Here is a 14,697-nt window from a genome sequence, read left to right on the forward strand (position 1 = left end):
CCGTTTGAAAAAAGTGTAAAAAGTCGTAATAAATGGCGAAAGTGTCGGTATTTATTTATAATTTCGAGATCTTGTCATCTTCTTCCCCTTTCTTGGGTCGTAAAAATGGCTTTATTATTTTCTTCCAACTCAATTATTCATTGCGATGACGACATTGGACGAGAGAAAATTCGAGTTAAAACTACATCTATGGGCACTTCGTATCCCCCGTGAACTCTGTAAACACGTCACCCGACTCCTCAATGGGTATGTATGTTTTTCCCACTTCATTCATTCATGCATGTTTTTTTTAATTTTTTTTTGAGCGTCTTTCTTTCTTGGCAGGTATATGTTAGATAAACCTCGTATTAAACATTTAAACCCATCACTGAAGATCCCACGTGTGACAAAAATCGTTATGTTGTATTATCTGTCAAGGTTCAAAACTCTGGTGAGTCCTATTAATGAAACTATAACAACAATGTATGATTCAGTTTGGGAATTATTAATGTATCTTGTTTGGTATAGATTTATCAGAGATTCCAGCCCAAACACTTTGTGCGTTGAAGGATTTGTGCAGCTTTGATGTTGTGCCTTATTCGCTGAGTCTTGGGTACTCCTATTGGGGCGTAGGTTAGTATTCAAGCCTCTTTTAAAACATTTGTATATGTATAAAGCATTTTCAACTTTTAGCATGAGATTATTCTTTTATTTGTATAACATATTTTGAAGCAGATACTTCCCCTCGGAGTGGAGGTGCCATCTTCGTTTGAGACAATAGTTAAGTATTCTTACATATATTTTTTGTGTCTTGTGTTTTGTTTTTTGTTCATTAGTAAGGATTTAGATCGCCCACTTGAACAAACGAACTAGGAGTTGAATATGTTCCACATTGTTATCTTTATTATTGTACATTTTCAAATTCAGCTTTAGCTCATATTTAGAGAAAACCTAAGTTACATTGACACGGATAGGGGTGTCCACATCCGACACATGTACAAAGTGTCTGACATGGATTGAGGTAAATCTCATACAATATGTGTCTGACACGAACACGTGAATACATATCCAACACGATTTTTTTTTTCCAAATATGGCGGGTCCATGTAACATAGGAGAAACCAAGGTTGGAGTAAAATGGAGACTTCAATTGTTAACATCTTTTCCAACCTTTAATAAGTTACCTCCATGCGCTTTGGTGTTTTACCAAGTCTGCGGCTGATCCATTCAAATCATTGGACATATGGCTTCTAAATGTGTTTGTGCTTCCCACTTTGAGAAACAAACTAATAACAACATTGTTTGTTCATCCAGGTCATATTGCTCATTTGAACATTACTGGCGAGCTACTTTCTTACAAGGATGTTATTGCAAAGGTCATTTATGACGTAAGTTTGACCTTTCAGAACTTTGAATTGCGAAAAAAAGAAAGAAAGTGATGGTGTGTGAAAGATAGGCTCCAGTAATGGTGTTTCTCTTTGAACTATAGTTTCCCATTGATTGTCACATAATAATGGTTCCTTGATCATTTGTGTGATCGAGTGTGCTTATCGTTTGTGTGACCCATGGTCTAGGTGCATTCCTATCATTGTGTTGCGAGGCGACTGATGCCCAATATGTAGTTCCCCTTTTATACAAAATCTGGCTTTCTCTGCTCTACTGTTTTCTGTATAATAGTAACAGTTATGATGGGGGTTAACTGGAACCAGTTTGTTTGTCCATGCAATGATATCACCAAAGCTAGCGCTTTCACCCCCTTTAATGGACCAAGATAAGTATTTACCCATTGATGTTCTGCTGAGGAGTCTTTGATTTAGCATCAACTAATCCTGCATTAAGGACGTTATCTGTCAATTCATATTTTTTCAACAAAATGCCGGCCCCATCTCCCCTTAAGAGGCCACCGAAGTCGGCAAGGGGATAGGTTTACTGTATCATACACCAATTTTATTTTAACATATTCTATTTAGTTTTACTTGCATTCCTGCGTAGACGCACATACATACAAACTTATATTATATATTACAAACTACAATACTCAAGGCGTTAAAGTTGAGAAACTATATGACTATACACAACAGGATACAAGAGTTGACAAACACGAGCGGCTTGACTATAAGCCAGTGTTGGCCGCAGACCTTATGTATGTTTTGGTGTTATGAATTGTATACTTCTGCAGCATATTATTGGGATGTATTGTATTACGCCATATTTCTTCATGAGTTTTGGCTAGGTGTGGTTATCGGATCATATTTTCCCTCATTTATCCTGTATGGAATGAGGGTGGGGATTTTTACTTATGCTTCTGGACTAATCAAAAGGAAACTACTAATTGGATTTTTATTTGTCATTGATTTCTATTAATTCTGAAAACCTTTTGACTTTGAGTTGCAGGATTTCATGATTTTTTACTTTCTATTATTTATTTATTTTTCATAAAAACCAGCCAAAAATTAAAACTGTTGTTAACAAAGTTGGATCAATTTCAAACGAGTTTCGAGTACCCAAATTTGAAGTTCTAGCAGGAATTGATGATATGGTTACGGAAGTCAAGCAGTATGGAGCGACATTCAAGCTTGACTATGGCTTGGTCTATTGGAACTCAAGATTGGAACACGAGCACATACGACTGATTTCTCTGTTCCAGGATGGAGATATCATCTGTGACATGTTTTCCGGTATTGGCCCTTTTGTTATTCCAGCAGCACAAAAGGGATGTATAGTTTATACAAATGACTTGAACCCAGACAGTGCTCGCTATTTGAAGATTAATGCAGAGATCAACAAGGTAGATGATCGTGTTTGTGCATATAACATGTATGCGAGAGCATTTATTTGTCACTTAATGCAAGTTCCGGATTGTCTGGAAACATTCTCTGAAAGTGAAAGGTCAACAGGTAATAACCAAGACATAAGGCATGTATTTCCACATTGCTTATTGTTTTCTTTCCTGAAAACTGTAAGTGAACCTCCCCATGACTTGCAGTTTACATGAAAGAAATACCAATTAACGGTATCGATTATCGAGAAGCCACAGAAATCCCGTGCACTACCTTTTCTGCTTCTGCAACTAAAAGACCATCTGAAATTTCTGAGGAAGGTATATTCAGATAAAATTATGAATCCTAGATAGCGCAATGATATTTAAGTTTGACTTTCTCATATTATGATTGTGTATAATTTCAGGAATTAACAAGTTAAATGTAACTTGGGCCTATTAATCGAATATTTCCTGCTGCAATTTAAGAGTAAAAGAACTAGATTTTGTGATTTCAAGATCACTTATAAAAAAAATTAAAATGAGTATGTTTAAAAGTCCTTGCTGTAATACCCCGTTACTTGCTTAACTTTGCAGCTGTGTTTAAACTTTAAACATCCTCAAAGGACATGATAAGTAACATTCAAATTTCGGGTAATCTGGGGGTTGATGTATCAAATATCATCTCTATGTAGTGGTGTAACATATCTCTGCTACTGTAACTTTAGTTAGGGACTTGGGGGATGTTTTATGGGTCATTTTATTAGGTTGTACAGCAAAGGAGGACGTCCCTCATGCTCATGTAACACCTTGTGTGATCCTTCTCCACATATTTTTGTTTATTAATAAATATTATTTAAAAAAAGAAAGAAAGAAAGAAAGAAAGAAAGAAAGAAAGAAAGAAAGAAAGAAAGAAGAACTTCTCTGCTACTGTTGCATAAGTGACTGATGGATTATTTGTACTTGTACCTTGTATCACGGATTTGTCTGAAATAGTGTGGATTTGTCTCCTGCATGTGCCTCTACAGAATATGGGAACGAGGATGGTGCTGAACTTGAAGTGACTGGTAGGATAAAAAGAAGCAGAAATAAGAGGATTAGATGCTTTAAGCCCAGTAATATTAGGACCTGGGAGCATGTTGATCATGTTGTAATGAATCTACCTGCTTCTGCCCTGCAGTTTCTTGGTAAGTTTACCTTTCGAATTTTGTTATGAATCATCATTCCGGACCACCCCCTCCCTATCTTACCCAGCAAGTATATAGTGATGTTGTAGAGTATAGAAGTTTTAGTCACATGCTGAGTTCTGCTCGTTATTGTTTGACTTGTCATACCTTAAAGTCCAAACTGAATATCCTAGTATGTTGCTTTTTTGGAAAACTCTTTTCTTTTATGTTAGTCTTTGAAGTTCTATTGAGTTGTATTTACCATGTGCTTGTGAGGCCCTGTTTCGTAAACGATGATTCTGAATTACTTTGCTTATTCACTCTCACAGATGCTTCACAGGAAGTATTGGAAGGGCTCACTACCTTGGATTCATTGCTATTGCTTCTTGCGATCAACTGAAATAGAAGATTCATTAATTTCTGTAAGTTCCCAGCTGTGGCAACTTGATTGAGATTGCTCCATGTCCATCATTTTTTTAAAATGATTTCTTAGAATATGTCTGTTTAGTTGTAATTTTCATCTATTAGGTGCTGTGATGGTTAAATGCTCAAAGTTACATAATGCAAGGCTATGTTACATGGACACACCATATTTCAAAAATAGTATGTGTCGGATACATATCCTCGTGTTCGTGTTGGACACGACACGAACACATATTGTATGTGATATACCTCAGTTTTTGATATTTTGCCGTGTCAGACATTTCGTATCCGTGTTGGATACGGACACATGTGTCCGTGTCAATGTAACTTAGATGTATGGGAATTAGATTAGCATCAATATGGCCTAAGAGACACCAAGACTGATTTGCACCCATTAGACCTCTTGTTACGCACTTTATTCCCTAAAAGGATTCACCTGACTATGAAAAGAATACACAATGACACGCTCACACACAATATACTGTACAATGCTTGAAGCCAGATCCACGCCTAAGATTTTGTCCCTGAAGATATAGTTCCTTTACGAGCTATCCAAATAGACCATGCAATAGCATTCAGCAAATAGGCCAAATCATTATTCCAACATGCTTGACCAGATGATGCACTAAGGTAGGGTCTTGGAGCTACATGCTAATGCCAACCATTGTCTCCCAGACTCAACAGCTATGGCCTATGGGTCACTAGAGAAAGAGATAAAGTATAGTCTCCCCATTTGGTTTGCACAGGGTGCAAATGGGATACATACTTATAGGTTAAAATTTTATCGTATAAACCTACTTGCAAGTGACTACTAGCCATTAGGTAATTTTAACTGCTCCCATGATGTTTTTGATATCTCAGACAAAAGAATAGATGGGCGGGCGTCTCTTTTTTTGATGTCGAGGGTAACTGCCTGAAACTTTCACATTGGGAGGGGATGAAGTGGTTTATAGGTCTTGCTACATTAAATGTGCCATCTGAAAAATAATGGTAATCCTGTTTTTTGAGATCTTCCTTTTGTTCTCAATTATTCAACTGCCAGACTTGAGTATCAATTTATAAAATGATGTATTTAGTGTGTTTTAAGATTTTAGTAAAGAATGTATATACTGTATCTAAACTGTTTCTCCACCTCTTTTTCAGGAAGCAGAATCTGCATTAAATGCTAAAATACTGCAGCCAATATTCCATAGAGTTAGGGACGTTGCTCCAAACAAGGTACAAACTCACACATGAAGCCAATAATCTGTTCATTTTCCTTTAATATCAAATTACACTCCATTACACTCTTCCTGGAGAAATGATTTGGCGAAAGCTATTCCTTTCAAATGGTTATGGCTCCATTGAAATTTTAGTTACAGAGCTCTGAACTCAGAAAATAAGTATCTTTTGTCGTAATTTTCCCTTCATATTCGTGTCTTCATCACAGTCACTAGTTTATTTTGCAAACTTGATTGCTCTTTTCTTTGTGCAATAGTATTTTTATAGGATAAACTCGATAAGTTGAGAACTTTGTGACCAGGTAAAGTCTATAAATTAAGCAGGAATTTAGATAATAATTAACTAATCAAATAGATAATATATGTTATTTATCAAACTACTTTTGTTTCAGAATATAAATGTATATAAATTAGTATATATGGTTTAGCAACAAAGGGAATCGTACATGATGCATATATATGTATCTTTCGAATGGAACATCCATAGATTGTCGGTCCTTCGTGAGCGTCTCTAATTAGAATTGTGTTGTCCTCTGCTATCGTAGTTACCTCTCCTTTGGATCTGTTGGGTTCTTTATTTTCACTTGCTTTTGGCTGTTTCATATATTCTACGAATGTCTTTTCTCTCACATATATATTGTAAGTTGTTTCAATTATTTATTGTGCAACCAACGTCATATATTACATGTTCATTTATGTTGTAGGCAATGTTTTGTTTAAGCTTTGTGTTAATGGAAGAAACCTGTGTCAACGAAAATCCTCAATCTGAGTAGGAAATGTTTACGCTATTATCTATTTACCAAGGATTGATCTTTTCGTGTGTACTGACATATGGGGAAAATGAAATGAAAACACAAAGTTATGAGTAGATTGGAATTGAACAAGCCAAAAAATGGCCGATTTATAATTTGTTAAACTGGTAAATTTGACTGACTGTTTGTATCCAATGCTCCGGTCCCCATACTACTAAACTAATACTATCAACTTTGTGTAACGCAAGACCTTTGGTTTTACTCAATTCTGCAGCAGACTGTTCAGATGGTCATTTGATTGGGCTTTAGGTTTCAATGGGAGAGCTTACGTGTAGGAAATGAATAATTGTTGCCAGTTTGTTCTTTCGTTTTCTATTTTTGTTGCTAAGCAAACGAGCTGCTAATCTAGATAGATTTGTATTGCAAATTAGCTCTTGAGATGTAGTTTTCATGTTTTTCTTTTCCTCCCTGCCATCTGTTAAGAACTGAAGTATTTCCCTTGGAATTGCCTTTTGTTTAGAAGAGTTTGCTCAAGTCAGAGAATCATATATGAATACATTCTGGTACGGCGATGCCTTCTCTTTGGTAGCTCCTGTCTTTATGCTGTATATGTGACATTTATGGTGAAAGTGGGAAACCATCGATCGCCTGTTTGTTTATTTGCGACACTGCGGTGTAAGTTTGGATGCACTTAATGGGCACTTTTACCGCAAATGAGCTTGAATGAAAGGTTGAGGTAATGGGTGGACAAGCTGCTTAAATATTCAGTATGCTGGACAATTTGGAAGAGCCATACCAATAGGACATTTAATCGTATGCCAAATCCAGTTGTTGGCTCCCATTTATTTCGGTTCCTAGAAGTATATCTACTTTTACTATCACCTCTCTCTATATTAAAGTAGAGTACATCTTATGTGGACAATCTCTTTCCTAGGTGGCGCATTTTTGAGATATTGGTATGTCATGTGGACACTCTTAATTAATCATAAGAAGTTTCTTAATACAACATGAACTCTTAATGTTAAGAAGTTTCTTAATACAACACAATTCTAATAAGTTAATCAATATCTGACAAGAAAATTTTATAGGCAAGGCTTTAAATATCGCCGAGATATCTGAAATATCGTTGATATATATATTGTTTTTTGGGTACACCAAGATGGAAATATCCAATATATCTCAATCGAATATTGAATATTTTTTTTATATATTTCACAATTTTTGATATAACGATATATATCGATTGATATATACGATATATTCGATATAAATTGTTGATTTTGACTGATATTGTTGATTTTGATTGAATATTGTTGACTTTGACCAATATATTAACAATATTTCTAATATAATTGACGATATTTCTGATATATCGACATACAAAACAAAATTTTGATTGGTCAACAAAAAAATGGATATATCCGATATATTTCAGTTTTTTAGTACATCGAGATATTCACCGAATTCGATATTTTGGTCCTTGTTTTATAGGACTTCAATAAGAAAACATTGTTAAATCAACTCCAAAAATTTATGCTAATAATTATAAGTCCGGATTTTTCAAAAAAATTTAGGGAATGTGAATTTTAGAAATGATTCCGGCCATATGGCCGGGTCTAAAACCTTGTCTATATACTAAAGTGGAGATCTCTAAAAGAGATTTTCTCTCTCCTAGATGAACTCTAATATGTGAGATAGTATTTTTTAATAACCTACAATACCAAGTGGAACTTATTTTTAAGGAGAATTTAAGTGTATTTCTATTTTCTTTATATTTTACTAAATAAAAAAAATTGCTAAGAAATAGGTGAAAATAGGTGATTTGTAGAAGTTAGTTTCTTATTACGAATCAAACACTTTTAGTGTTTATTATAAATCACCGACTTATTTGGAAGTTGGCTAGATCTAAAGATTTGCTAAAATTTAATGAAACCAGGTTGTCTTTTTTTACTTTTGCCAAATAATTAATATAAAATAGTACTTGACAACTCATTCTACTGTTCGTATGCATCTTTTATATGATTTTCCTTAAAAGTTTCCAAATCTGGTGTTAAACTTATATTTTTTTTATTAGTAATAAAAATTAGAAAAAGGGAGAAGAAGAGAAACAAAGAGTTCATCATTCCGGCCAGTGTTTCACTCTCCAGTGTTTATGAATTTTATGTTCTTTAATTTGATTGCAAAACCTCATCAATAATATTCAAATTTCTTTGACGAAACTAATAGTCTTTGGTGGAGCTCTTTGCTAACTCAACATGCTGAAAGAAGCACATGTAAGCTCTTTGACATCTATGGACTTGAGGAGTCAAAACATGTACCATTCAAGAGTACTTCCCTTTGTAGCTGCAATTTTATTTCTATTAAATACTGTTGTAAGAGTTGCTAAACAAACAAACAATCTTAGAAAGTGTTATATCTATGTCATGTACATTGAACGTTTTATTTGTCTATTTCCTTATTTCTATTGTCATATCTTTGTCACTTTTTAGTATATATTTTTATTTAAATATAAAAGGGAGAAAAGATAAACAAAGAGTCCATCATTCTGGGTAGTGTTTCATGTATGTTCTTTGATTGTAAAGCCTTATCAATAATATTAAAACATTAACGAAATTGATCGTCTTTGGTGAATTGCTAACTCAACATGCTGAAAGAAACACATCTATGGACTTAAGGAGTCGGAGTATTACCATTCAAGAGAGCTTCTCTTTGTGGCGGCAATTTTATTTCCGTTAAATACCGTTGTGGGAGTTGCTGAACAAACAAACAATCCTAGAAAGTGTTCTATTTATGTCCTGTGCAAATAATGTTTTATTTGTCTATTTTCCTACTTTATTGCCATATATTTGTCATATTTTTTTTGTAACTATACAATCTGTAAGTCTTAGAAGACTTTTATTATTGAAATTTTTTGGAGGTTAATTATCAAAAGAGGTCTTAACTCTTAACTAGCTAGGTTGATTGTATAAGCACACTAGGACAGTGTAAAACTTATTTCTTACCCGCAGAACCGAAAACAAAATTTTCAAATATTAAATATTTATGCTACTCAACAATATTATTAGAAGTACAATACAATGACAATGGGTCTCGCAAAAAATGGGTGTGGAAAAGATGTCATCGATTTATTTAATTAGTTCAAAGAAATATGAGTAACGTTCAATGCACAAATATTTATAGCATGTGGTGTCCTATTTGATGAAGGGATGTTGTATGGTAGTTGAATTAATGAGCAATTATGGAACATTATTTGAGTATAAAGAACATGTTGAGGAGTACAAAATATTTGAAAGAGGCCATGAAGTTCATTGAAAAGATGTCGTTTGACCCGAAAATAGGGAATCCTTGGTGAATCTTTGCAGAATTCATAACAACATAGAACTTGGGGATCATTGTGCCAAGTTTGGTAGTATTTTCAAATTACTCATGTACATAATTCACTTCTATAGTTCTATGTATACTTTCATGACAAATAAGCACTAGTACTAGCTATTATTATGAAAGAAGTAGATCAAATGTCTAGTGACATGTTATGGAAATACTCTAAATGTACAAATCTTATGTGCTTCTCTCATATTTCGGATTCAAAAGATAATTGACAGAATTATTAGTTTACCACGAACACAACTTACATTACATGAAATTTTAGTTTTGGAATCTAATTATGAGGAATTTTAGTGATTTTGTTTTTTTACTAAAAATGTTTTAGGCGAGTAAAATATTATAAATAGCTCATGGCGTACGCCGGATCCAAAATCTAGTTAAACATATATTCGTATTCCAATAGCTGGTTCGGTGTAAACCAACACCGCTGTGCCGTCTCAAGTTCGAGTCTCCAGGAAACAGTTGGTATTCCCAATTTTACTTGTTTGCCCAGACGGCATGGGGTGCCTACATCCGGTGTTTGTTCTGGTTCTAGCACATGGAGTTCAAAGTTCCCTCCTTGTATCACATTGCGTTACGAAAACCTTTTGGTTCACAACAATTTTTACAGTTTTTAATATTTTTTTGTAACCATTTTTTTTTATAAAAACTTCTTTTAAATCGTTTTTACACCTTTTTAATTTAATTTATTTTTTTTTTGAAAAAACTAGGGGCTCAGTCCCCAAACTTTTTATATATCAGGATCTCAAGTACATAATACCTTCTTTATCCCTCATGGTCAATACATGCATTTTTCGATCCATAGGGGGAATAAAGAGCAAAAAATCATTACATACTTCTCTCTTCGATTTCGCTAGGTAATCAGCTACTTGGTTACCCTCCCGGAAGATATGGACAAATGACAAGTGATCAAACTCCATACTCACAGCTTGGATATGTGCTACCAAGTTCCTACAGTACCACGGTGGTTTTCCTTTTTTAGTTAAGATCTGGACCCCCTGCATGGAATCCGATTGCACTTGAAGCCGTTTGATTCTCAGCTGTATTGCGCCTTCCAGCCCTTTAAGAACCGCGAGAAGCTCCTGAAAGATAACCGATAGTCTCTTAGAACTGCCATTGTACGCCATTATCACTTCCCTATCATTTGTCTCGCGCAAGACTCCTCCATAGCCTGCCACCCCCTCTTGCACCGACCCATCAGTATTCAGGACCACTGTATCCACCTCCGGCTTTTCCCATTTCACCCACTTTTCTTCCTTGTGTATAACTTTTAACCCGATTCCCAACTTTGCCAATAACACTTTAGTTCCCACTTCTTCCTGAACAGATTCCAGCGTTTTCCCATGTAGATCTTCATACTATTAAGGACCTTTTGGCCTTACCTCATCACCGCTTTAAAGCGATTTTTCTTCAACCTCGGTTTAATTTCGGTCCATATAGCCTCGCTGCTTTGCACATGTAAAGGCTCTAATCACTTCGACACCATGGTATTCGCTCGCTTAATCGCATTAAGTAATACCATTCTTCATGGGATTCTCTCACAATTGGTCGGTAGTCCCATCGCCTTCTTGAACTCTTCCTGGACTAGCTTAGAGTAGGAACAATCGAAAAACGGATGGGCGAACTTTCCTCATGGTTTCCACACAAACAACACTTTGTAGAACCGATAATCTTCTTCGCCACCCGGTCGATTACGTGTTGGAAGAGCTCGGAGAACAATTGCCAAACCTGTGAATGAGTGCTTTGGGATTTGAAGTACTTCCCCATACTATCTTGAACCATTTGACTTTACTCCTCACATTCTTTAGGACAGAGTATCGATGATGTAGAGAAATCTCCCGAAATGTTAGGTGTCCATGTAACCTAGTCTTACGTGATGTAGGCGTTAATCTCCGTGTTCATAATCCTTTCCTTTACCTCACACTCCTCAAGATCGGTGATTACCCTTGACCAAAACCCCCATCGGCTATCGCCGACACCTTGGCATCTTCGGGGCTACATTTGCTAGAAGAGCTCGGCTTGATTGTTGAGAAGAATAAGAGGGCTCGAGCACCATGGGTCATGCCGGAAAGCCGGTACCATTTCCATTCGCAATACAAGATATCGATGAACTTCCATGATATCTCTATGTTTCATTATGCCCTCCACACCCATGAACGGTCCACCGGAGTTTTCATGGTCCAAAAAATGTTTTTGCTTGATGTGATGTTGCCATGCCCATTTGACCCATAGACTCTCTCGATCTCGTGCAAGTTTAAAACCAGTCCACAATATCTTTGCTTTATTCCAAACTCTAGGGTCAACAAGGCCTATCCCTCCGTGTTCTTTATCTAGTCCGAGAGTCGCACTACTTGCATGGTGCATCTTCTTTTCCATGCTTGGCCCAAACCCATATAAAACTGTTACATAATTTTGCCACCTTGTCTATCACATTCTTAGGGAAGGACGAAAATTTGAGCCCCATGAGGTTTGAAAAGAAGATAAGACCGATTTCACCAATTGCACTCTCCCGGCTCTGTTGAGGTCCTTATTCTTCCGGTTAGATATTCTAGCGAAATCTTCTCTATTAGTGGCAAACATTCTCTTATGCCAAGTCTCGCCAGCAGATTGAGAGGGAGACCTAAGTAAGTGATAGGTGGAGCGACCATCGAGATATTGAGTAATCGCCGCCAACTCTAACCCTTCGCTTCGTTCATACCGCCTGTGAGCAAGGTTGTCTTATCATTGCTGAAATGAAGCCCTGTTGCATCGAGAAAATGTTCAAAGTATCCCGTATGGCCTTCATAGATTCAATATTGCCTTTCTGAGAAGAGTAGCACATCATCCGCAAAACAGAGGTGTGATATCTCTAACTTCCCCGCGACGCCGAATGAGCACTAATTCGTTTCATCATCCAGTAAATCTTGATGGAGGAGTGCACTCAAGATTTCCATGACAAGAACAAACAAATACGGGAAACTGGATCACCCCCGCCTCAATCCTCTTTTTTTCCTTCAAAGTAACCTTCCACTTCCCATTCACCATAACTGAATATGTAGGAGTTTCATAACACATTTTTAACCACTCTATGAACAAATTTGGAAACTTGAATCGGCACAAGATGGCTGCAAGAGCTTGCCAAGAAACAGAGTCGCCTTTTTATATCTAGCTTGATTGCACACATCGCTCGCCATGTTTTCTCGAATACCCTCTTAAGAGCTCATGAGCTAAGAGAAGATTATCTTGTATAGACCTCCCGGTATGAAGGCTAATTGGGAGCTAGAGATTAGCCAAGAAATGCAAGTCTTCATCCCGTTGGTAATAACTTTCGCCACACATTTATATATGATGTTGCAGCAAGCTATGGGTCGAAATGAGCCAACCCAAGATGCATTTTTCATCTTTGGAATGAGGTAAAGAAAGGTGGCATTTATACCTCGAAAGTATTTTCCTGTACTTGAAAATATCTTTGGATAGCTCGTAAACTCGCTCCAATAACATCCCCTTTTCTTTGAAAAAGCGGGCATTATAGCCGTCGGGGGCGGTGATTTATTGTCCTCCATATCGAACAAAGCCTCCTTGATCTCTACTGCTGAAATAGGGGAGCATAGAGAGGTGCTTGTATTCTGGTCGATCTCCTTTACTTTGAGATTGTTTAGAAACCCCGCGTCACAATAAGCTTCAGAGGGCACTCCCAAATAAAACCCGAATAAAACCGAGAAAGGCAATCGCTACTTGGTCCTTCCCTCTCTTTTTGTGCCTTGGGCATCTTCTATAACCCCTACTAAGTTTCGAGATTTTTTCTCCTTTAGAGCATTGAAAAAATAAGTGCTACACTTATCGCCGAAGCATAACCAGTCAATATCCGTTTTATGATAAATGTCTACTTCCTCCATTTTAATCAATCTACATAGCTTTGCACGCAGCTCAAACTCTTGAACACTAAGGGTACAGTCCAAAGGGTTCCGATGTAACAATTCTTGCACTGATTGGAGATGGGTTCTTGCTTCTTCGACCATCCTCTGAATATCATTGCTCAAAGATCTTGCCCAACCTAACCTTTCCTTTAAACTTTTAAACTTTCCTTGTCAACATGTATGGTGGGCTACCATGCTCTGGTATGTCCCAACTCTCCTTTAGCGAAGCTTGGAAGTCTTTATGAAGCAACCAAACATTACAAAACCTGAACGGGGGATGACTTCTTTCAGAACTCAGGAACGACATAACCAGGGGGCAGTGGTCGGATAGTCCTTGGCTTAAAATTTCCACATTTGTAGCCAAGTTTTGAGCTAACCAGGCAGCATTGACTAAGCATCTATCCAGCTTTGACCATTTTCTTATGTTTGCTCCTCCGCTATTCCAAGTATAGAAACAACCTGACGCTTTGTGATCAAATAAACCTGCTACATTCAAGCAACTGGCAAACGGCTGCGTTTCTCTCGGATGTACAGCTCTGTCACCTATTCTTTCATGGGAGAATAGCACATTGTTGAAGTCCCCCATTACACACCAAGGCCCCTGGATACTTGCACTTAAAGCCTTAAGCTCCTCCCACAAAATCTGCCTATCTTGGTACTTATTGCTCGTGATATACACGATAGTTAACAAAACTGAAACCAAACGCAATTTTGGAAGCCTTACAAAGCACACAAAACTATCCCCCTTCCACCTCCTTTTTGAATCGCCAAAATACTTGGATCCCAACAGATCCATATGCGACCATACTCATCACTTGTGTAGTTGTGTTCCAATTCCCATCGAGGACACACTAAACTCTTAGTGTTCACCATTTTCTCCATTCGAACTTTTGTTTCCAAGAGTCCCACACAACTTATTTTATTCTCTATAATAAACTTACTCAACTGCTTTGCTTTCATGTAGTCGTTTATTCCCCTAACATTCCAACTACTAACTCTAATCATTGGGATGGATTATCGGCCTTTCTTCTTACTACTCCCTTTGTTCTTCCCCCCTTCCTCTCTTTTCGACCGAGGTCCGCTACATTCAAGCGCTTCCTTTTGCTTTTGAGCTCTTGT

The 14,697-nt window shown here is 36.8% G+C and overlaps 1 protein-coding gene and 1 pseudogene across 2 annotated transcripts; one reads left to right on the forward strand and one right to left on the reverse strand.

Annotated features, from left to right (window-relative positions):
* Positions 1-24: 24 nt before the first annotated feature.
* LOC147490211 (tRNA (guanine(37)-N(1))-methyltransferase 2-like) lies at positions 25-6,812 on the forward strand (annotated as a pseudogene). Its single transcript, XR_015201228.1, has 11 exons — positions 25-246; positions 325-430; positions 508-608; positions 673-758; positions 1,292-1,365; positions 2,415-2,876; positions 2,966-3,079; positions 3,766-3,924; positions 4,219-4,325; positions 5,470-5,544; positions 6,251-6,812. The product of XR_015201228.1 is annotated as a tRNA (guanine(37)-N(1))-methyltransferase 2-like (transcript).
* A 6,923-nt stretch (positions 6,813-13,735) lies between these two features.
* LOC147490212 (uncharacterized) lies at positions 13,736-14,374 on the reverse strand. Its single transcript, XM_086574828.1, has one exon. It carries the CDS (start codon positions 14,372-14,374, stop codon positions 13,736-13,738), a length of 639 nt encoding a protein of 212 aa, XP_086430954.1.
* Positions 14,375-14,697: the final 323 nt, after the last annotated feature.

This window comes from Coptis chinensis, chromosome 7, assembly GCF_015680905.1.
Source record: "Coptis chinensis isolate HL-2020 chromosome 7, ASM1568090v1, whole genome shotgun sequence".
Lineage (NCBI taxonomy): Eukaryota > Viridiplantae > Streptophyta > Magnoliopsida > Ranunculales > Ranunculaceae > Coptis > Coptis chinensis.